This window comes from Rattus rattus, chromosome 17 (assembly GCF_011064425.1).
Source record: "Rattus rattus isolate New Zealand chromosome 17, Rrattus_CSIRO_v1, whole genome shotgun sequence".
NCBI classification, from domain to species: Eukaryota; Metazoa; Chordata; class Mammalia; order Rodentia; family Muridae; genus Rattus; species Rattus rattus.
The window spans coordinates 2308255-2332373 of record NC_046170.1 but is presented as its reverse complement, the minus strand read 5'-3'; the positions used below and the strand labels follow the sequence as shown (position 1 = coordinate 2332373).

Here is a 24119-nt window from a genome sequence, read left to right as displayed (position 1 = left end):
GTGTCTGTGAAAAAGTGAATTATGTGTGGAGGTCTGAGGTTAAATCTTAAAAACTTTCTAGAGAAGTCATGCCTTTTATTCTTTTGGGGGGTGTCCAAAATTGTATTAATGAGAAAAGGAAATGATTTTTTTTAAAGAAATATTGATGCAACAAGGTAGAAGGCTACTTTAGTGTCAAAAGCAGTTGATTCCTTTGTTCCTCCCTAGTACTTAGAAAGGTGTGCCCAAAGTAAGAGTAAAGCAGCAGTGAGCACGGCTTGTGTGCGTGGATGGCAGCTCTTCCTGGGGTCCTCAAGAGCTTTCAATTAAACTGCTGTTTCTTGAGTACTTGTCAAGAGCAATACTATTTTTTTTTTTAAAAAACAACCAAAGTGTTTTGAACCAGTGCTGCAGTGACTTAGAAATTCTCACATAAGGCTCCTGTTAGCAGCTTTCTTTTACATTATAAACATATAAATGACTGTCCATTGCGTTCCTCTCTCAAAATTCTTGAGTAAGGCAATGGTGGTATTAAAATTTGTCTTAATTGTCTAACATATTCATAGTTTTGTTTAATGTATTGGTAAGACTAGGTGGTTGCTCACTGGTAGAGCACTAGCTAGCAAGCTTGAGGTCCTGGATCTCGTCCTTACCCTTCTCCACCTCAAAACACGGCAAAAAAGAATAAAATTCTATGTTCTTAAAAGGAAGATTGGCATTGATTACAGCTCTTTAATAGTGATTTAATGCTTGGCTGATGACCTTTGTTATATCCAAAGATTGTGTCTTAAGATGAAATGCTCCTTCCTCTGGGCCCTCTCTGTCTAAGGGTAGGTCTCTTACTTCATTTAAGCATGCGTACTGATATATCTCCATAAAGAGACATGTTAATAAGCTTTACTTTTTTGTGAATCTAGTTTTAGCAAATGTTTCATAGTATATGAGAGATTATTAAAGGGTATTAGTAACATACAGTGTTAGAAATTGTGTGTGAACTGGCCAGAGTTAGATGTAACGTTGACATTATAAGGACGTACGTAGAAAGCTAAGCAGAATCACAGAATATACTTTGTAGAGTGCAGACCAATTTCCTTAGGATCATAGACTCAGTGTGGCACTGTGAACAGGGATCTGTGTGTCACAGAGGAAGTGGAGAGGGTAGGCGGCTGACTTATCGGTAATTCTGAGTTGGCATGGAAGAGTAGAAGGGCATTCCCTGCAAGTAAGAGGGAACCGTCTCTGTTTGGAGTTACTCCTAAAGGGAATGGTTTGGAATTTGGGTTTAATGAAGACTGAATTTGAGTAAGTTCTGTCTTCGTTCCCACAGAAGCATGCTTGCTGCTTTGTCTGCTCTCCATTTTAGGCCTTGGTGGTGGGTTTTATTGTATTTGTTTCCTACTTTTCTCTTTTTTTCCCTCTTGCTTGCTTGATTTGAGGGTGGGGTTCATGTGTGGAGTCAGAGGATGACTTGCAGGTGGTTTCTCTCCTTCCCTATTGAGGTCCAAGGACGGAACTCAGGTCGTTGGCAGCCAGGGCTTTACTTGCTGACATCTCGTTGATCCCTCACCAGTTTCTTTAGAGCAGTGGTTCTCAACCTCCCTAGTGCTGTGACCCTTTAATACAGTTTCTCATGCTATGTAACCTCCAGCCATAACATTTTTTTTTTTTTTTTTTTTTTTTCGGAGCTGGGGACTGAACCCAGGGCCTTGCGCTTCCTAGGCAAGTTCTCTACCACTTAGCTAAATCCCCAACCCCCAGCCATAACATTTTTATTGCTACTTTATAACTGTAATTTTGCTACTGTTATGAATCATAATGTAAATATATCTGTGTTTTCTGATGGTCTTAGGTGACACCTGCGAAAGAGTCATTTGCATCTCCTTTTTGACCTATACAGTTTCTCTTAAGTCTCACAACAATTACTTGCCAGATTTTGGGGTGTATAGTTTAATCCCTTTAATACATTAGAGATAATATGAGTGTGAATCGTGTGTGAAAAGTATATAGTGATAGGAAGTGCCCATCCTTGTGTGTGGCTCAAGGCTTCATGAAGCATTTACAACCTGGCTTATGGGTGTGCCATCTACCGATTCACAGTCTAAGCAGACTGTTAGCCAGGTGAGAAGCAGAGCAGGACTTGAGCTCCACGGTGTTGGTTTCTATCCTCCGGCTCTTTTTGTCTCCCCTGTAAAACGGGATTCTATGATATAAAGGTAGAAGGGTGTGTAGCTCATGTTGTCATAATCTGTAGTGTTTTTCTTTCCAGAGTATGCCCGGAGAGTAAGCGCCCTGAAAGTTAGATGTCAGGTCTCATACTTAGCTCTTTGATGCTTTGGATAAACTGTAGGAAGAGAATTAATTTACCTCAGAAGATTAAATGTGCTTAATAAGCTTGGTGCTGAGAGAGCAATATGATACAGTAATAACAGTATTACAGTTGAACTAATTGAACAATTTTAAAAGCAAAGCCAATAGTCAAAAGTGTTGTAACATTAACTTGGTGAGGTTAAAAGGCCTGCTCTACGCTTTGCAACACCCACCTATTCTATATATTGAATATAGTGTAAAATTTAACCATCGTAACCATTTTTAAGTGTTCAGTTTGTGGGATTAAATGAGTTCATAATGTTGTTAGGACCATTGGAACCATCTATCTGCACAGCTCTTTTTATCGTATAAAACTGAAACTATACCCATTAAATGATGCTTCCCCAGTCCTCTGTCTTCCCAGCTCCTAGCAACCACCATTTGTTGTTTGGCTACTCAGGTATCTCATAAATGAAATCACAGATCTGCTTGTGACTGGCGTATTTGACTTAGCGTGCTGCCTATATGCATATGATTCGGTTTCGGGTTGGCTAGGCACGCCTATAATCCCAGCACTTCAGAAACTGAGATAGAAGGGCAAACCTAGGCTTCAGTATAAGACCCTGTTTCAAAGAAAACTAAAAAAGAAAAATTAGTTTCCTTCCTTTTAGAGGATAAGTAATAGACTTTTATCTATCCATCAATGGCCAGCACTAAGCTGTTTCCACACGGTCACTGTGGTGACCTGAGCTGCTTTGAACACAGGTGTGCAAAGCCTCTTTGAGCACATGCCTTGCTGCTTTTGGGAATATATTCAGAAGTGCAATTGGTGATTTATATGGTAATTTATCTCCCTGTTCATGTATAGATGGCATCTCTTAAGTGGCCCAGGCTGGCCTTGAACTTCCCCTGTACCAGCCCCACCACTGCTAGGATCACAAGTAATGTACCATCACACTGCTAATTCCCTTTTTAAAATTAGTTTCTTAATGCGTGTTGTTGTTATTGGGATTTTATTCTTTGCCTTTAACATTTTTTATTCTTTAGTTTTGAGAATAATTCCCCTCAAGGAATTGGTAGTGTGATTAGAATGATGAGACTTGAAAGATTAGAGGAAAAGTTGCTAGCTAATATTTTTATGTGGGTCAAATGTAGTGGTTTTCAAAGATGTATGCAAATGAGGACGTCCATGCCAGCCTGGTTAAGCCTGTTCCGTCCTCCATCGTTCTTCATTCCTGGCACCCATTATGGATTATAATTCTTCATCGCAAGGGATGGATGAAGGCCTTTGTTCAGCAGGCATTGGTTTGATAGTAAGATCAAAGTTTCAAAGTTGGCGGCTATATTTCCTGTCTTGAATTTATCAATCTAGTTGAACTTGGAAATAAATTTTAAAAGGGCGGGGTTGGAGATTTAGCTCAGTGGTAGAGCGATTGCCTAGGAAGCGCAAGGCCCTGGGTTCGGTCCCCAGCTCCGAAAAAAAGAAGCAAAAAAAAAAAAAAAACAATTTTTAAAAGGGCTTTGCCTTTGATACTTTCTTTAATGGATTGAGGTCCTGGTCACATGCCACTGGTAAGCAGAAGTTGACAAGCAGAAATGCAGTTAATGCTGTCGTTAAAATCCACGGCACTGGCTCTGAAGGAGTAAAGCTCTGTGCCGAGTAGGAAGGTGACGGGGTTTGCCGGCTTTGTGCAGTGTGTCACCAGCTTATATTTTGCTGCAGTTTTTTTTTTTTTTTTTTTTTTTTTTTTTTAGGTCTGGGCCACTTTGAACAAGGGTCTTCCAGATGGCCAGCACTGCCCTGCATGTGCAGAAAACCTTTTTTTTTTTTGTTTTTTTTTTTTGGAGCTGGGGGCCGAACCCAGGGCCTTGCGCTTCCTAGGTAAGCGCTCTACCGCTGAGCTAAATCCCCAGCCCCCAGAAAACCTTTTAAACAGACACTTTGCCCATTTTTCATTTTCTGAGCATACATCTAAAACATTTTAAATGTTAAACAAGTTTTTTGTCCTTAAAACTTTGTGTTTTTCTTTGCTTAAAATATTTTCTCAGCACACGTGGTAGTAATGACCTCTGATCCTGGCGCTCCGGGGGCTATGGCAGCAGGGTGGAGACTCAATCTTTTTTGCTGCTTTTTCTACTTTGAGTAGAATATTCAGTTCGGAAAACAGCTAAACCAATGCCGTTTGAATCTTTGAAACAGATACCATCTGAATTACCTAGAAAAATGTCTGAGAGGTCTGGTAGCATGCTTGGTGATTTCTGCCTGGGGGCGAGCGGGACTGTACAAGAGAGTCGAAGCATCTGTATTTCTATAAAGCTTTTAAAGGTGTCAGCAGTGCTCTGATCGCTCTTCTTGTCTTCACTGACCCTGCTGGTAGAATTAAAGGATCTTCTTCACGCTCTAGGCTGTAATGGTTTGCGTCTGGAGTCTTCCTTAGGCTTGGACCAGTGTACGGAGCAGATGGGGCTGCTTGCTGCCTTGGGCTTCGGAGGGGTCTGTCCTGGGCTGGGGGTCACTTTCTTTTCTGAGTCGTCTTGGTGTCTGGCAGTATTTGAGGACCCCAGCTGCTGTGGCTCCACTGGACCTTTCCCAGTCTGGTCTGGATAGGTTTGGGCATCAGAGTGTGCTTGGCTGCACTGTAAGTTCTCTTAGACCTGGTGAAGACAGTTCAGCCTTGTGGGTGTGAGGAGCTGCATGAGGCTGGAGAAAGTGGCAGTGGCACCAAAGCAGCTTGTGTACTGGCTGTCCCTGTGAGTGGGCGCTGTCAGAGCAGGAGGGCTTTTTTGGTTGAAGATTTTGTCCCATAAATAGACCACACACACAAACAGATTTATGTAGACAGTATATGTTTTCAGATGTGTGTACATAAATATAGTATGCTTAATGTGTTTTTTAATGACCTGTTTGAGAGTAAATCACAATCATCCCTAAGTGTTTCAGTATTTTCCTTAAATTGTGATTTCTCATATAGTTCTACAGTATCATGTTAAAAACTAAGAGTTACCATTAGCCCAGTACTGTTTCCTAGTCTGTGGTTTTGTTTACATTTGCTAGTTCTTCACTCTTCACTAAGAAAATCACAGCTTGGAGTTTCATTCATTTTCTTCTTTAAACCTGAGCTCGTCCAGACGTTTTATGACATCGGCATGTTTGAGACTTAGAAGCTACTTGCCATGTATGTTTCCTTCCCTGGGTGTTTTTAATTGGGTTTTATAGCATTTGATTTCTCCCCAACATTGAGGTCCTTGATTACAGAGACCAAGTGCGATTCCTAGAAGAGATGGGTAGAACACAGGAGCCAGATCTCTCCTGGGAACCTTGACACGGTGGAGAAGTGTCATGGCAGCTGACTTATAAGCACACAGCTGTGTTTGCTCCCAGGTGGATGCTGTTGCAGGTGATACTGTTCTCTCCCCAGTCTTTCTCCTCCTGATTGTGGATGTGGTGTGCAGGTGTCCTGGAGAAGGCCAGAGGACAGTTCTGTCCTGGACTATCCTTCTCCACCTTACTTCCTTAAGCCAGTATCTCTCATTAAACCTAGAGCTCTCTGTTCATTCTGCTAGGCTGGCCAACCAACAAGCTACAGTCAGGCCTGGCTTTTTTCATAGACACTGAGGAGTCTGAGCATAGGTCCTCATGCTTACACAGCTCTTGTCCACTGAGCCACTTCTCCAGCTAGCCCACCTTCCCTGCTCTTGCTCAGAGACGTGTTTCAGTTATCAACCTGTATCGTCATCTCTGAGCTTTAAAAAATTATATACGTGTGTGTGTGTGTGTGTGTGTGTGTGTGTGTGTGTGTGTGTGTGTTGAACACGGAGAACACGGGGAAGTCAGAGAGCAAATTGTGAGAGTGGGTCTTTCTGCCTTTGTGGGTTTGAGAGATTGAGTTCAAGTCATCAGGCTTGGTAGCAAGCACTCTGACTCACTGAACCATCTTGCCACCTTCCCAGCCCAAAGCTCTTTAGGTCTTATTTTATCATTCATGAAAGTCCATGGGCCTCTCTTTACCTTGGTATTAGGATAACAGTGCTTTAACAATAAAGTAGTCCATTTCCTTAGCTCAGTCTCTCTCTTGACCCACTTGAGAGAAAAGCCCAGAGAAGAGGGTGCTGCAGGGCAGTCAGGTTACCAGGCCTGAGTCTTGTTCTGTTAGCTGAGACCTGGGGGAATAACTCCTCTGCTGCTGACCCTCCTGCTTAGAGGCTTCCTGGGGGTCAGTGGACTTCCTCCTCAGTCGGCAGGTGGAGGTCAGAGAGTTAGCATGTGCTGTACACTCACTGGTGTGTCCCTTACTGTCTGTCCTGAGTGAGTTATAAATGTCGTGCTTGCCTTTTCAAAACTGCTTTTCTTTATTAACTTCAGACAGGAAATGATACACATACTGTGAGTGTTTCTAAGAACTTACTTTTCCATCTTGTAGGTTGGTGCCTTAGCAGTTAGCAGTCATTGCTGGATGAGATCAGCTTTCCCCTTTGCTGAGCCAACAGCTCTCTCTCTCTCTCTCTCTAGGAATGAGATCTATTAGGAGAGTTACTGGCTCTGAGCTGATTTGATTCTAAATCTTAAGGAAGTGGGAGTGGCAATAGGAAATGGGAGCCAACAGTTTGGAAGCAAGTTTGTAACTTGATGTCAGTGAGCTAGTTCATGCCCTAAGATACAACTACATGTAAATCATGGGAGAGCAGGCGTCTAGCTACTTTCTTTCAGTTTTTCCATTTGTTCATGGTCTGGGGCTGTTCAGAACCATGACACATTTGGCAGTAATCCAGTAAAAATGCATTTATTTTTAAAATACTACATGAATGTTAAAGTTTGCTAAATGCCCTAGATATAACGACTTAAGGAGATTGCCACATAAGCTATAAACTAAAATGTTTAACCTGAAAGATTATTATAGGTAAGCTCACTTTCTCTCTTCTAGTTAAGCATATTCTTTAACACAACACATTACACAGCAAACAATCTATGCTGTTGCCTTAACATTGATTAAAGTTGTATTTATTATGTTAACTTCAAAAGGAGTCTCACTTCTGATTACTCTTGTGTATTTAAGCCAGTGAAGAAAAAGAAGATAAAACGAGAGGTTAAGATTCTGGAGAACCTTCGTGGTGGAACAAATATCATTAAGCTGATTGACACTGTAAAGGACCCTGTGGTAGGTGCCTGGTGGCTGGGGCATGTGCTAGTGGATTGGGGTGGGCTGTTTAACACCCAGGACCTGTATGGTGCTGCATAATGGGCTGGTGGCACTGATAATTACTGCCGAGGGGGTTTAAAAACCATGCAAGAGTCACGCCCAGTGGTGATAGCCCTGGGAAGCCCTGCTTTTGTTCTGTTTTTGAAAGCTGCTCACTGCCAGTTTGCATTATCTTACGTCACCTGATCTTGGGAGTATCTATGTTGATTCTAGTGTAGAGAACTAAGCATGTCTCAGATCGCTAGTCCTTTGAAAAAGAAGCCTTACTGTTTCATATTGCTAGTCTTTAGTTCTGCATCAACCACAAGCACCTCACGTTGTATACATACGTATAAAAATATCTACGTATTTTTACAACTAAAATGCTTCATTGGGGCAAGATGGCTCAGTGGGTACAGGCACTTGTCACACAAGCCTGGTGACTAGAGTTTGATCCCTAGGAACCATGTCAGAGTAGAAAGAAAAAGCCTGCTCCACAGAGCTGTTCTCCGACTCCACATATGTGCCATGGCACATGTGCTGTCATACATACATGTATATACAAATACACAATAATAAAATAATCATAAAGCAATCTCAATTTCTACCTATCTTAGGGTGCTATTCACTTTTTTCTTCCTCTAGAGAAGAAGCTGGCAGTATTTGATTGCCTAGGCTTTGATCCTTGAGACCACCTTCGTGTCATTTGTGTCCTCTTGCTGTTGTCCACCTGGTCTGTCTGATTATCCCCCTGTTCCCCAGGAGAGCTTCATGTAAGCTCATCTGAAAAGCAGGTCTTTGCTTCTGCATGCTGAGGACACCCCCATACTCTAACGCAGGCCAGGGGCTAGGCTAAGTACTTGGCTGCATTGCACCACTTAATCCCTGATGATCCAGGGGCAGGGGCTCGCACTGCTCTTGTCGACATCTTACTGTAAGGAAACAGAAATCGACAAACATTAAGTCATTTGCCCACCTGCATGGTGATAATATAAGATAAAATATTTTTCTTTTGGAACTTGATCAAGCCTGAGAAAGGTGGTTATATACAAACTCGTAACTGATTGTCACTAAATAATATATCTATCCTGCTTAGTTCAGATTGATTACTAGCTCAAAATTACTTAATGTTCAGGTTAAAATGGGTTTGTCCACTTGAGAATATAAATTCACTCGTGTGTGTGTGTGTGTGTTTTAATGTTTGAGATAAAAATGGATATTGTTCACTTAAAGAACACACACACCATATATATATATATATATATATATATATATATATATATATATAAAATGTAGATTTAGAGATATAGCTGGGGGTATAGCTGAACTGGTAATGTCTAATGGCAGAAGTAGGCCTTGAGTTGGATCCTTAGAACTACATGAATTAGGCAAGGTGATGTGTGTTTGTAATCCCAGCACATAGAAAATGGAAGCCAAATGGATGGTCAGAAATTTAAAGTCATTCTCAGCTACATAGAGGATTTAGGGCCAACCTGAGCTGGACACCCTGTCTGTCTGTCTGTCTGTCTGTCCCTCTCTCTCTTACACACACAAACACACACACACACTTCAAGAGATGGTATAGGGGGGTTGGGGATTTAGCTCAGTGGTAGAGCGCTTGTCCTGGGTTCGGTCCCCAGCTCCGAGAAAAAGAGAAAAGAAAAAAAAAAGAGAGAGAGAGATGGTATAGGGACTAAGCCTAAGGGCCTTGTACATAGTAGACAATAATGAGTCAGTAACTGGTGAGCATCCCCTCCCCCCACTTTTTCTTCTTTCCCATCTCCCTTCCTCCCTCCCCCCTCAGTTAACTGAAGTTACTGATACCTGGCTTAGTATTTGTAACTTGTTAACATGTGTATAATATATGAGTTAAGCAAAAATTGAAGACTTGAAAGTGGTTAAAAGCACATGCTATCTTCCAAAGAACCTGACTTTTATTCCCAGCACCTGTGTCAGGTAGCTCAGAGCCACCTGTAACTCTAGCTCTAGAAGGATCCAACACTTGGCGTCTGTGGATAGCCATACTTACCTGCACATAGCAAACACATACACATTTAAACATTCTTTTCTAATTGATGTGGGTAGGAATGGATAGAGACACCTCAACCCCTGGATTTGAGAGGATTAGCCTTACCCGAGTCTGCAGAAAGGTCAGGTTCTTGATGAAGATGTTAGAATTGTTTGTTCTTGGTGCTACTAGAACAAGTAAAGACCTGTGTGTGCCAGGTCCAATCCCTAAGAACCGTGAGCTAAAGTTTTCAGTAGTAAAGATTTTTGAGATGAGTTCGTATTTCTATAACTCTAAAACCCCTGCTTTTCTTCCAGTTTTAAAACAGTTCTTCCAATTAGCGTGGTTTTATTTTGCCATAGTAAACATGACATTTGATGCTCTAGATTTCTACAAGGAAGTATTAAGCTGAACACTCTACTGGTTTCATTAAAGACTGTGGTTTTGTGTGGAGAGTTTGTGTTATGTGCTCTGTGCTTTATGCATACGTGTAAGGGGGTACATGTGTTTGGAGGCCAGAAGTCTTTTCATTTAGGCTGCGTGCCCATTGAGCTTCTGGGATCTTGTTATCTCTGCACACTGGAGATTACAATACCCAGCTTTTGCATGGCGTGGGGGGGATTTAGACTCAGGTCCTCTTGCTTTCACAGCAAGTGCCCTTAACCACTGAGCCATCTCTCCAGCTATACTGCTTTTAAAAGTTTGCTTACACTCATGGACCTCTGAGCCCAGATGATCTTTTGTAAACACTGTCAGGTGCATTCTGCCTGCCAAACCAAGATGAGTGCAGCTCTTGAACCGGTGGAGACTTGGGGTACTGCTGAGAGTAAATCTTACCAAATCCCCACTGAGCTGGTCAGGGCTGCTGCTGAATCATGTGGGCAACAGTCTTCCTTTAAAACTAAACATCCACAGTTACACAGTAGCACTGTGCCCACTGAGCATGGCTGGGCTTTGACAGTATTCACCCTCAGGCCAACCCCCGCCCCTCTCCCACTTTTCCCAGTTATTTTGAAGCAATCCAGACAACATAAATACTTCAGAATTTAAATTTAAAGAGGTTCTCAGGAGATGTTCAGTATATGAGCACTTGGTGCTCCTCAGAGGGCCTGAGCTTAGTCCACTCCCAGCTGCTTGGGACTCCGGTGCCGGGGATTCCAGTGCCCTCTTCTGGTCTCTTCCGAGTTGGACACACTAACAAATCTATAAAGACCTAGGCTGTCTCTGATTGGGAATCCCCTTTTCATCTGTGAGGTTTGAGGGTGGGACCCTGCAAATTGCATTTATTACTGTCTGAGTATCTAAAAAAATCACTGTTCTCTCTTTCAGTCAAAGACACCAGCTTTGGTATTTGAATATATCAATAATACAGATTTTAAGGTGTGTATGCTTCTTTCTGGCATGGGGTTCATGGGGGTAGGAGGGAGTGGCTTGGGTACCATTTGAACTCTGAATCAAAGCAGTCATGGATGTTGTTACTGAGTCCCATGATAACTGAATTCGAATAGTGCAGACCGTGGTTGGGGTTCTTAAATCTGGACTTCATTGTCCTTTGACTTGCTTCCTCCAGGAGTTACTGCACTGTGGAGTCCTGTGTGAGATGAGACGTGATGTCTCATCTGTAGCTCACTTGTTTTTATACAGGGCAGTTTTAGTGGATGTTAACTTTGGTTTTCATGACATCTGCCATTGCTGAAAGGAAAAGATAAGTGGAAAGAGAACTTCTGTCAAAAGAGTCATTGAATCGAAGCTAAATATGTTCGTACAGCATGGATAGCAAAACTACCAAGTTACTGTCATCAAAACCCTTGTCCTGAGATACTTGTATTGTCTTATATTTGATCACAGTATACTATTTTAGGCTGAAGGGTGTTTTGTTTGTATCCATAGTTTTTATATCTTTGGGTCTAAATATCCTTGACCGTCCTAGGGCTTGCTCTGTTGGCCAGCTAAACTGGAGAGATCCTCTTGCCTCAGCCTACAGAGTCCTGAGATGTCCTCAGTGTTTGCCAGCGTGCTCAGCTGAAGATTCTTTTAAGAGGCTGTTTTAAGCACTGAATGATTTTTGAGACACTCTATCCCAGGTTACCTGGAATTCATCGTGGCCTTTGTGCCTCAGTTTCCTGAGCACCTGGGTTATAAAAATAAGTAAGCAGCCATGTGCAATTTTAAACTTGGTTCATGGATTTGTTTATTGTCTTTATTCATGGAGCCTAAAAACATGAGCCTAACAGTGAGGTTTCTGGTGTTAAGACATAAGGAAAGAAAGCCCTTTTTAGAACACAGTTTGAAAACAATATAAAAAACAAAATAGTGATGCTGACTTGTGGGTGATCACAACTCTGGCAGGGAATCAGACACTGGTGAGTTGTTGAGGCAGAGGCGAGAGATAACAGCATCTCGTCAGATACTGGTGTCCAGCATTTGTGTTGCAGGTGAAGTGAAAGAACCTTATTTGCACATGGGATTTCCTTAGCTAATCTAAGGGTATCTAATAAAAACTAAAAAGATACATTTACTTAAAATGAAGTAGAAAACTTTATACCTTTCCTGTATGTAACAAATGTTTTTATTATAACTACTTTACAGGTAAAATCAATGAACAGCATTTTGTGTTTCTCAGAGGTATCTGCCAGGTTCTGTGGGGAGTTAACAAATCCTAATGTCCTGGAAAGCCTATTTCTCTGCGATCTGAACCTTTAAAGGAGGTGTTCTGAAGACATGGATAGTCTTTTAAAGAACAGCCTTTTGAAGAATTTGCTTTTAAAGAAATTATGGGGCCCAGTCATTTTTGAAAGTTGCATATTTGAGAACATCTTTTATCCTCACATTTTCACTATAATTCTGTGTCGAATTCCTGATCTCTCCTGTTTTGAAGAGTTTGTTCCAGTGTCACACTGGTGTTTGATATAAAGATTTCTCTTTCCTTTTTCTGGAAGTGTTTAGGAATTTCTCTTCATTCCCAGTCTTCAGAACGTTCAAGCGTGTGCCTTCCTTCCTATGGGCACCTTCCTTTCATCCTTCTTTCTGGATTCTTTCTGAGCTTTTCCCATCTGAAAGCTCATGGCTTTCCATATTTTCTGTGTTCTTTGATTTCTCTTCCCTTTCTTCTTCTCACTGACTAGAATATAATTCAGGTGTTAGACTTTGTATTTTAGAAGTCCATTTCAGTCTCTGAATTTTTAAAAATAGAGTTCTCTTACACTTTATGTAATGTCTGCTTTCTCATAGAGATGGTTGCTGCTTCTCCCCATGCCATTCTTCTCCCCATGTTTTTCTTCACAAGTTCATTGTCTGTGACAATCGCTGCTACTGTTGTGGAGTGATGCTCTGAGAGGCAGTCCCTCCTGTCTTGAGGATACCTAGGCTGTTGTGTCTTACTGGTCTCCAGTTGAGTGCTATAGGGCCTCCTTACGCAGACTTCAGTGACGCCGGTGGGCTAGCTCACAGCTGCTGCTGCTCTCTTTCCAGCACAGCTGGGTCTGTCCATTTCTGGACCTTTCTGTGTTTCTTAGTGTGCTTATGGGCTCCTCACTGTTTGCCTGAACTTCCAGCTTTTAAAGTTTATGATGTCCATGAACATGCTTTCTGGCTTCAAACTGTTCTTTCACTCCCAGTTCTGGAGTCCATCCCTCCCAAGCCTGTAACTTTAGAGGACCTCCAGGTGAAGCAGAGGGATAGCCAGCCTAAAAGAACACTAAATATGGTAGCATGTGTGTTTGGAAGGGTGAATGATGGCTCTTAGATGGGTTATCTTCTAGATAGGATAGCAGGTCACCAATTGGCCATCTGTTCGTCTTTATGTCATTAAGAAGGATTTTTTATTTTGTCCTGTATGTGCTTTAATGAGAAGGTTTGGTTTTCCTTTTCATCATTCCCTTGTATTGTGAAGTATATTAATAATTGGCTTTCAAATTCTATCCAAAGAGTATTTGTCCTGGCTGAATGCCAGGGGGAGGAGGCATCAGTGACATAGCTTCTGTGGTTGCTCGGTGATGGGTTCCCTTAGCTTGCACAGGACTCTGGATTCCATCACTAGATAGTAAAACAGAAGCAGCAATGCAGTGTGCACAGCTCGTTCAGTGATATTTATTGGACCATTGGTAATCAGCTTTGATCTGTAAGTTCCCTTTCATTATAGAGACGTCTCATTTTGATATCTAGGTTATATTACGTCTGTAAAGTAAGTTTGGGTAGTTTTTTCTCAGTATAGTCTCTTAAACCTGTACACACAGTGTATAAATCTAGGTGGCTCTCTTCCTGACTTCTTGTTTGTTAATGTTAGCTGACAAGTTTTAAAATCAAAATTCAAATTTTGAACTTGCAGGTTATGGGTTTTCTCCCCAGACTTTCCACACGGTGGCCACTATCGGCCCATTGCCCAGGTGGGCCGGCCAGTCAGTGTTTTGGTCTTGCTGTTCCAGCCCATCGATAGCTTTATCTTTCTGCTGAGTCATCTTGGAGTTAGTTGGACACTGTCATACTTGGTTTTGAATGTGCTGTTACTGGAACTGAGCATTTTCCTGTGTGGTCACAGAATCCAAGACATTTAGTTATTTACACTGTAAGCCATCTACTATCATACAGCTATGCTCAGTAACCATTGTCCCCCATTTTAGAGATATATGTTTGAGAGCATATGGTTCAAGATCAACTGGGCATTTCAGAAAACCTTTGTTGGGTCCTACTTTGATTGTATTGTGCCCAGAGACTATGATCTATCCAGGTTGCCCATCCCTTGTCTAAAAGTCTCAAGTGTGGAGTGTTTCACATGATTTTTTTAACTGTTTAAAATCTGGAGTAGGCTGATGTGGTGGTACCACTTAGGAAGTAGAGACAGGTAGATCTCTGTTTGATGCCATCCCGGACTACAAGGTAAGACCCTGTCTCAAAAGAAAAGGTGCAAACTTGCTTGTGGTCTGTGTCTCTGAAACACAAATGGATTTTGGCAGATGTTGTGGCTGGGGCCTCCAATCCCAGGGCTCAAACGGCAGAGCCAAGGGGGGTTTGAGGTTAACCTGGGCTACATGAAACCCTGCCTAAAAATAAAATTAAGTAAAACCCAAATACAAAACCATGAATGAATTTTATGTTTAGACTTGGGTCTAAGAACCAAGATATTTCATTATGCTGATGCAAAGATTCTAAAAGCTGAAAATTACCTGACAGTAGAAACACTTTGGTCCCAAGTACCTCAGGGACCCAGCCTGTGTAGTTCTGGTTCTTTGGAACCTGTCAGTGTTCACTGATTCTAATGTGGTTAGTTCTCTGTGACCCTAATTCATTTTTCCCTGGTGTTTGATTTCATGGTAGAGGTGCTAGTTTGGTTAGTTCCTCATTTAAAACCACCAACTGTTCCTATACATCAAAGTTAATAGTAAAAGAAACATAGTAGCCCTTAAAAAGACAAAATTTTTTTTTAAATGGCAGAGTCATCTCTGAGAGTTAAGAGTGACCACCGTACAGCATACACCTCAACTTGAAAGTCCTCTAGAGTTGGATATGGTGGCACACACCTACCTATCCCAGTGCTTGGGAGACTGAGTTCTAAGTTTAAGGCCAGCCTGGGCAAGTTCTAGGTCATCTTGAACTGCATAGGAAGATCATGTCTCAGAACAAGTCTAAAGAAAAAGGTATCTGTTGAGACATGACAGTTTTCTGTGCATTAAGTAAGAATGTTATAAGGGCTGGAGAGATGGCTCAGTGGTTAAGAGCACTGCTCTTCCAGAGGTCCTGAGTTCAATTCTCAGCAACCACATGGTGGCTCACAGCCATCTGCATTCCTGCATAGCAGTAAGTGAGGCCCAGGGTAACCATTCCTTGAGTGTCTGTGAGTTTACATAGGAGACCTCAGGCCTAGTTAAAAATTGCAGTGTCTTCCATTCTCTTCTTCAGACATTAAAAGCCCAAGGTAGATTCAACCAGGCTTCTTTAAATTACTTGTGTAGTAGAACTGACTTCAGGGAAACAGAAGTGTTGTTGAGACTTTGAAGCTGAACTGGAGTAAGAACGTTTTTTTTTCCTTACTACTTTCACTTTATTACATTTGCTGTGTGTGCATGCATATATGTGGGTCATAATGTGTGTGTGTGGAAATTGGACCTGTAGGAGTCAGTCCTGTTTTGTCCATGGGTCCTGGGGATCTTACCCAGGTCATTGGGTGTGGCAGCAAGTGCCTTTACTTGTAAGCTCATAATCTTCCGGGAAACATACGCTTGGCTTGTTTTTAGTAAGTCTCTTTATGCAGATGTGCAAAATGTTTGCTTCCTGCCAACATTCTGCAGTTGCTTGATTAATAATTCTCTCCAGGTAGCTGGAGGGAAAGTAGTTCTTACAGCGTTTCTCTTTTTAATTTCCCATGGAAGGTAGATTCTGTTTGTTCTGCTGACTGGTAAGCATTGTAAAAGCAAGTGTGGAGGGGCTAGACCTGCTGTCTGTCCTGCTGTATGAGGACTTGACTTGAGGGTTTGATAGAGAAAATGGGTGTAGGTTACAGCTGTGCAGTGGATCCATGATGTAGGGAAATGGAGAGTTCAGAGATCCCTGAATTACCTCAGTAGTGCTCACCATCAGCTGAGGGCTCCTGTTTCCCTCGTCATATGTGCATAGCTAGTTACTCAGGCAGCATGAACATAAGAGCTCTAGGGAGGAGACAGGTTTATGTTATAAGTGAGGATTTGCTTCTAGAACTCCAGATTGCTGCCAGTACCTGGTGCTAATTCTAAGGCCACTGAGAATCTCACTGCTGTGGACCTGCAGCCTGTGTGCTGCAGCCCATTTGGGCATTGCATATCAGATATTTACGTTACAATTTATAACAGCAGCATATGTACAGTTATGAAGTAGCAGCGAAATAATCTTATGGTTGTGGTCATCACAACATGAAAAATTCAGGCTGCAGCACTAGGAAGGTTGAGAGCCACTGTTTTAGAGGGAGATCATGGCATGGCCTAGGATTCAAAGAAGGGAGAGGCTCTTGTTTCTCTGTAGAAAGCTGATAGGATGGTTTGGGAGAGGAACACTGAAAAGGGACAGCGGAGGGGCAGATACATGTTGGTGTCTTCAGAGAGGGTGGTTCCTGGAGCCTGCTGTGGGGATTGTAGCAACAGCTATTAAAGGAAGCCAGGCTGCCCTGGAGAGGCCTTAATTAGAAGCCCAGGTGGTTACTTGGCCCAGATGGAGCTTAAATTTCTCCCACCAAGAACTGGGGGGAAAAGGAGGTCACAGTGAGTGGTGGCTAGCCATTCGGGGCTTTGTAATGGAATAAATCCAAGCACTGTTGTGTAGGTAATGTCTTTCATATTCAGTTAAATTGGTACTGGCTCGAATAATCAGAAATACTTTGTGACAGCCCAAGGACTTTTTTTTTTTTATGTCTTAGGCCCTTTATACTATGATTAATATAGATAGTACATGATAAGAGAAGAAAAGCCTTTTATAGATTAAAGGTTCAAATAAAACAGCCCATTGGTTTTCTGCAAATAAAACCTAGCCCTCTGAGAGTTTGTGAATTTGGTCTTTTTTCTTTTGTGGGCTATTTATTGACTTCATGGCTCATTTTAGCACAGCCTGTACAATGGATCTGTCTCACCCAAGTTGGTGTCTAAAGCTTAGACCTGTACATCCTGGTTGCAAGTTGTGACCACGTACTAGATAAGAATACCTGCTTTGAAGCACAAGGCTGGTTAGACAAAACCTTGGATTTGGTGGTTAGGAAGCTCAAAGTCCCTGGCATAAATGGTGAATGAGTGTGGTTGAGCACAGCTCAACTGTCAAGGGCCGCCCAGGGTTGAGGCCCTAGCAACACAGCAGCTTTTGTGGGCCTGAGCCAGCAGCTGAGGCCAATAGAGCTGCATATTCCTACTACGCTGGATGGGCAAGGTATTCTTCCCTAAAGACCAAAGGGTTGGGGGTGAGGGCTTTTCTTCTGTGCCTAAAAAAACCCTTTTTATTAGTTTCATTATCATTTTTGCCAATAAGTGGTTTTACTTTCCTCTTAGAGAACCATAGTGTACATTCATTCTGTACTCCTTGAAGGGACCATGATATGCAAGTCTTTTTTCTATAAAGTAAAAGTCTAAAGCCATTCCAACTCACTTTTCTATTGAAAGTGCTACTGAGGTTGACAGGAAAGGAGCCTCACTTGGAATTGATTATCAAAGGTGATGCATAGTGTCTGACTGGGCTTGGGGTACTTTAGTGGCCCTGGTACTCTTCTCCAAGCCATTGAGATTTATTTCAAACTCATGGGGTGGATCTCTGGATTGTCCAGTAATGAAAGTTTTCATCAGTATGTTACCTTGGCTTGTAGTCATGTTTGACACTGTTGTCCTTTTTTTTTTTTTTTTTCAATGCCCTTTTTTTTTTTTTAAAAAAAAAAAAAAAAAAAGGTCAGGTATTACCTGTGAAATCTTTTTCAGCCTGGAATTGTTTGGTGGAGAACAGAGCATAGATTTTTTTTTTTGAAAAGTCTTGCCATCTCCAAATGTCTCATTTTTCTTCTGTTTCTCTTTACAAAATGTTTTATTCCCCTAACACTGCTTCCAGTCCCTGGCGTAGTTTTCCCGGATGTGCTGTGTGTGGGGTGGGCTCTGCTAGCTGTGCAGTGGAATATGTGCACAGTTCAACAACGTGGACCTCACAGCAGTGTGGCTGTGGCCATTGAAGTATTTCCCAGAATTCTCCATTGACAGTGGAAGTGTCGGACTCCTCGTCTGTGCCATTCAAGGCCAGGCAGTGAACTCTTGGATGTCTGGAACTTAAGCACTAAGTTTGCAGGGGAAGGCCAGTATTTAGAATATCAGAGTACAGTCAGACTAAATTAACTTTCTGCTTTCTGAACTCTGTTTCAGCAACTCTACCAGATCCTGACTGACTTTGATATCCGGTTTTATATGTATGAACTACTTAAAGTAAGTGGCATTTATTAATGGTGCTTTTCCCCCCAGGCTTGTTGTTCTTTTGAGAAGATTTTAGAAGTATAGAGAATTCAAGCAGAATATTTCTTAATAGAGAACTTAGTGAGACTTAAGTTGTGATGAGAATACTATTGTGACACCTCACAGATTTTCAATAAAACTTGGAAGATTGGCCATCAAGGGGTGCAAGGCCATTATATAAAGCTCACAACCCCTCATGTGTGGCTCTTGTTGGCAGCGGGGTTTTTTCTTTGTCAGTTAATTAATCCTAGTTTTCTCTAAGACAAGTGGCCGCAGACGTAGAGACTTTTTTTTTTTTTTTTTTTTCGGAGCTGGGGATTTTCCGAACCCAGGGCCTTGAGCTGAGAAGGCAAGCGCCCTGAGAAGGAGACAATCTGCTGAGCTAAATAGATAGTCAACCCTGAGAAGGAGACAGACTTTTGAAAAAATGGCTTTTCAGTTGCTCATAATTTCTTGAGTTGGCCTGGCAATTTTTCTTTTTTTTAGAGTCAAGTCTACCTGACTGAGAAGGAGACAGTCTGCCTGACTGAGAAGGAGACAGCCTGACTGAGAAGGAGATAGCTATAGTCTGCCTGACTGAGAAGGAGACAGTCTACCTGACTGAGAAGGAGACAGTCTACCTGACTGAGAAGGAGACAGTCTGCCTGACTGAGAAGGAGACAGATACTCTGCCTGACTGAGAAGGAGACAGTCTGCCTGACTGAGAAGGAGATAGATAGTCTACCTGACTGAGAAGGAGATAGTCTGCCTGACCGAGAAGGAGATAGATACTCTACCTGACTGAGAAGGAGACAGTCTGGGTTGGGCTCATTCATGTACCTATATGACATGGGCTGGGGTTGCTGGAATAGTTGAGATCCTGTCTTCAAGTAACAGTACGAGAATGGGAACTTCAGCGTGCAGCCTTCTAAGTCCGTCCTGTAGCTGGCCCTCAACTTCAATGAGTACAAAGTGTTCGTGGGTTGGGTTTTGTTTTGTTTTGTTTTTTTTCCGGGGTGACAGGGGTTGGGGGGTGCAGTTAACAAGGCAGGGTTTCTCTCCTGGAGCTCCTCCTGTAGACTGTGTTCTGGGGTATCCTCAAACTCAGAGATCTGCCTTCCTCCACCTCTGCCTCCTGAGTGCTGGGATCAAAGCTAGTTGCCACCACCTGGCAGTTCCTATTTCTTGATGGGATGTAAGCCATGAAGAGGGATGTGTACATAATTGGTGGCAGACATTTGAGCTCATCTTCTTTTTTTCTTCAAACTGTCATTTAACATCTCTTTCTTGTATGAGAATATCTGTCCCTCACCTCAAGCACTGACTAGTTTGAGCAAGGGAGAAGTGCTGGGTGAACCTTGTAAGTGACTTACAAATACCAAGTCCTGTAAAAATTGAGGCATTATCAGTTAACAGTGAGTGTTCGAGTTTGTCTTGATGAGCACTGCAGGAGAGCACTGTGAGCATTTAGGGTAATGGATCACTGAGAACCGATAACAACTGCGAGCTCCCCGGAAGTGAGTCATAAATGCAGAATTGGCCAGCCATGGTGGCTCACAGCTCTAATCCCAGCACTTGTGAGGTAGAGGCACGTGGATCTCTTGAGTTCAGTGCTTGCGAACCTCAGTTAAGAAAACTGCCAAGATGTGGTTTATATGGGAACTGAAAAGCATTGCTCAAACAAAATACCAGGTTTGGGGGCAAGGCTAGACTTGGGGGAGTGGAAGTTTGCAGATCTTGCTCCCTGAAATGTTTTCCTTAGAATTGTACTGAGTGATCTGCCTGTCACTAGAGCCAGAATTCTGGGCTTGGGATTCACTAGTGTCTGCTGAGCTCTGTGTCAGTAAGGATAAACCACTTGACCTGGGCCACCTCTCCTGAGAAAGTATAGTGGGAAGAAGTTTGCTGTGCTGTGAGCATCCAGCTGTCCCTTTCCTAGAGGTCTTCCCAGAAAGTCCCAGGCATGCACTAGGAGAACCACTGTGCTCTTCTCACAAAGGCTCATTTAGGTCGGCTTTCCAGTCTTGTATATTTTAGCCAGCACAAGCTGGATGAAGACAAAACCTAGCACGTCTGAGCTCAGTGTTGGTGGCCATGCTGTTGTCCAGGGATGGCAGTGATCTATCTCTTCCTGCTAATGAGGCAAAGAATCCCAGTGGACACCTGAAAATAGATCTCTCATGTCTGCGAGCAGAAGCTGTAGCAGATTTTAAAACTGAAGTACTCTCAGGGAATATACAGGCATGTTAGAAACCCATGGTCTGCCGGGCCGGCAGACCCTGCCAAGAACAACTAACTGCTGATTTTTTTCTCTTTTTTTGACTCAGCCTTTGGTTCCATCGTGTGTTTTTCACACCCCAGGTATCGTCTTAATTAGATCTTTGACAACACTAGGTAAAGTGAAAAAGATCAACATTTTTTATTATAAAACAGGAAATATCTAACCTCAGTGAAAATGAAGTTGAAACTGAGACTGAAGCCCATGGGTGACTGCTCAGTGACTACCCCGACCCAGGCTTTGTGTGATCTGACTCAGACTTAGGGCCGTGTGCCCTCACGGACCCTAGTTTAGTAAGACAACTGCAGAGATGGGTTTGGGTGGGAACTAGGAAATCCTGGGTAAGCAAATACCACTTGAAAGAAGGCACGGGAGCACAGAACCTTGTTACATCGGTAAAGTAAACCATCCTTCCGTTTCCACGGTGTTAGATTGTAAGGCCTGCAGGCAGATGTCCTTAAGCAAAACTAAGAGTTACGTTATCTGTATGACGTGCTCAGTAGCCTGGCATAGCTGGTGACAAGCTATAACTCTAGATTGTTAACTTTGCTGCCTAAATGATGTGCAAGACTGGTAGAGAAGTTATAGCTGGCCAGAAAATGCTTTTAGGCTCCTCCCTCCAGTATTTCCTTCTTCGGAGATTATGTCACCTGGAGTTACTTTTGGTTATAGCTGGAGTGGCTCAGTTGACACTAGTAGGTCAGCGTCAGGTGTTCTGCTAACGTTCTTTAGTATGGAGTAAGCCCTCATGTAAAGAATGTTCTGGGGGTTGGGGATTTAGCTCAGCGGTAGAGAGCTTGCCTAGGAAGCGCAAGGCCCTGGGTTCGGTCCCCAGCTCCGAAAAAAAGAACCAAAAAAAAAAAAGAATGTTCTGGCCTCTGACAGGAGAGGGAGAAAGAGAGAGAGAGAGAAGCTGGGTGTGGTTAGCGTGCCTGTAATCCCAACACTCAGGTGTCTGAGCCAGGAGGATATTGACTCTGAGGCCAGGCTGGCTGGGTACAGAAAGAATAGAGCTGTGTAGCATTAAAAAGGAAAAGGCGGGGCTGGAGAGATGGCTCGGCTGTTAAGAGCACCCGACTGCTCTTCCAGAGGTCATGAGTTCAATTCCCAGCAACCACATGGTGGCTCACAACCATCTGTAAAGAGATCTGATGCCCTCTTCTGGTGTATCTGAAGACAGCTACAGTGTACTTATATATAATAAATGAATAAATCTTTAAAAAAAAAGGAAAAGGCACATTAATACAAATTTAAAGATAAAAGATTTAAATCAGCATTGCTTCAAAGGCAACATAAATATAGACTGACTAATAAACACACGACAAATAATTTGTTTCTTCACTAATAAGGAAATACAAATCAGAACTACATTACATTAAGATACTACTTTAACCCACCTGAATAGCTGTTATTTAAAGAAGGAAGTGACAGTCGTTGGCAAGAGTGTAGAGAAACTGGAACCGACATGCATTGGACTTGAGAAAGCAGGCGACTCCTTAGAAAGTGTGAAGTTCTCATACAGCAAAGCACTTCTGCCCCTAAAAATCTACCCAGGATAAATGGATGCATATCCCCCAGATGATGTCCACATGGTCACTCACAGCTGCATGTTCTCAACAGCCACGGTAGAAACAGCCCCAGTGCAGCAGACGAATGTGCTTATACAATTACTCAGTCTCAGAAACCAGTGAAGGAAGGGACAAAGGACCGTCCCATGGAACGTCCCTCAGAAAACAAAATCTCTAAATCGGTTAGCCCATCCAGCCGTGGCTGAATGTCACTTGGCGTGGGAATTAGGTCCTGAGAGTCCTAAAGTTTGGTAGCAGTGGTTACAGGGCTTTCAGTTTACTAAAGATCACAGGCTCTCAGCACAGAAAAAGCTTTTTATATTGATTCTATTATAGGAAATAATTTTCTCCCAGAATTGTAATGGTGGTTCTTAAAAGCTAAGTGGCTCAAATTTTATATTTAAGTAAAATGTAAATGCTTCTCAATCTAGAAAACTCACGGGGGCTGGAGAGATAGCTCAGTGGTTAAGAGCACCCGACTGCTCTTCCAGAGGTCATGAGTTCTATTCCCAGCAACCACATGGTGGCTCACAACCATCTGTAAAGAGATCCGGTGCCCTCTTCTGGTATATCTGAAGACAGCTACAGTGTACTTATATATAAAAAATGAATAAATTAAAAAAAAGAAAAAGAAAACTCACATGCTCAAGTCTACCTTGTTAAAAGTTATATTAGGGTGTTATTCTTCAAATCCCACACTCTGGTTTCTCATTCCCTCCGTTTTAAGGCCACCTTCAGCATGGCCATTGATGCCCCTTTCTGCTAGCGCCAGCTGTAGTGCCCGCAGAGAACATTTTTTTTCTCTCTTAAAGGCAGTAAGCTGTCCTTTTTGAGATTATATTCAAGTTAAAGTGTCACAAATAATGTGTTTGAATTGGGGGTGGTAAAGGGTTTGCTTACTTTTTTCTCTGTGCTTTCTTACCTACTAGGCTCTGGATTACTGCCACAGCAAGGGAATCATGCACAGGGATGTGAAACCTCACAATGTCATGATAGATCACCAACAAAAAAAGGTACCAATCCAGCCAGGCAGCACCAACCTTTGCTGAAGGCTTAGGGAAGACCTAAGCATTGTGCTATCTGTAGACACCGTGCAGTCTGTAGACCATGCTGATTCCTTAGACTGCATTACTGTGACTTCTCTAGTCTCCTGTATTGGTTCCTACCAGGAAAGTACATGGTGACCATGACTTTAGTCACTGGTTTTATTTTGGCTTTAGTGTTCAGAGGGCCTTAGAACAGTGGTTTCTACTTCACTTCTTCACGATCACCCAGCTAACCTTAAGAAGTACACTTGGGTCCCTCTACTCTGCTGTCACAGGTAGGGCCGTGTGCAGTGCTTCTGCCTGGAGGGAGGCGTGCACATGCTCTCTAGTATTGCCTGCAACTCATGTTAAGAGCTATGATTGACGGGGAATGTGTTCCATATGTCAGTAGCATGGAGCCAGAATCAAGGTTGAGCTCTGATGATCTGGAGAGAGTAAGACCAGGGTAACTTAAGGGGAAAACTCAGAACCATTCCAAGTACTCTGCTCCAGAAATGATTTCATCTGCAGTTTTTGAAGTGTAGTCTCCATGGGTATACTGTAGGTGGTCGAATACCTGTGTAGTGGTGCTCTTGGCCTTGTCACTGGCGTGGGCATCTCCAAGTGCACCTTTCACAGTCTGTTCTATATTGTCTTTCTCACAGCTCCGGCTGATTGACTGGGGTTTGGCAGAATTCTACCATCCTGCTCAGGAGTACAATGTCCGAGTGGCCTCGAGGTACTTCAAGGGACCAGAGCTCCTTGTGGACTATCAGGTGACCGTGTCAGGGAAGCTGTGCTGAGCTACTTCTGTATTGTCTTAGGGATTTTACTGGTCTGCTATGCAGCAGATACATAC

At 42.7% G+C, this 24119-nt stretch overlaps 1 protein-coding gene across 3 annotated transcripts in view; it reads left to right on the top strand.

Moving 5' to 3' along the window:
* Positions 1-24119, top strand: part of Csnk2a2 (casein kinase 2 alpha 2) — a 39163-nt gene that overhangs the window by 3611 nt on the left and 11433 nt on the right. The window contains exons 3-7 of one of the 3 annotated variants that reach the window (XM_032888206.1): positions 7341-7442; positions 10801-10851; positions 18324-18383; positions 23165-23248; positions 23926-24036. In XM_032888206.1, coding sequence (XP_032744097.1) covers positions 7341-7442; positions 10801-10851; positions 18324-18383; positions 23165-23248; positions 23926-24036 — 408 coding nt within the window. The remainder of the gene's footprint in view (positions 1-7340; positions 7443-10800; positions 10852-18323; positions 18384-23164; positions 23249-23925; positions 24037-24119) is intronic. The other 2 variants (XM_032888207.1, XM_032888208.1) reach the window with 2 other exon arrangements.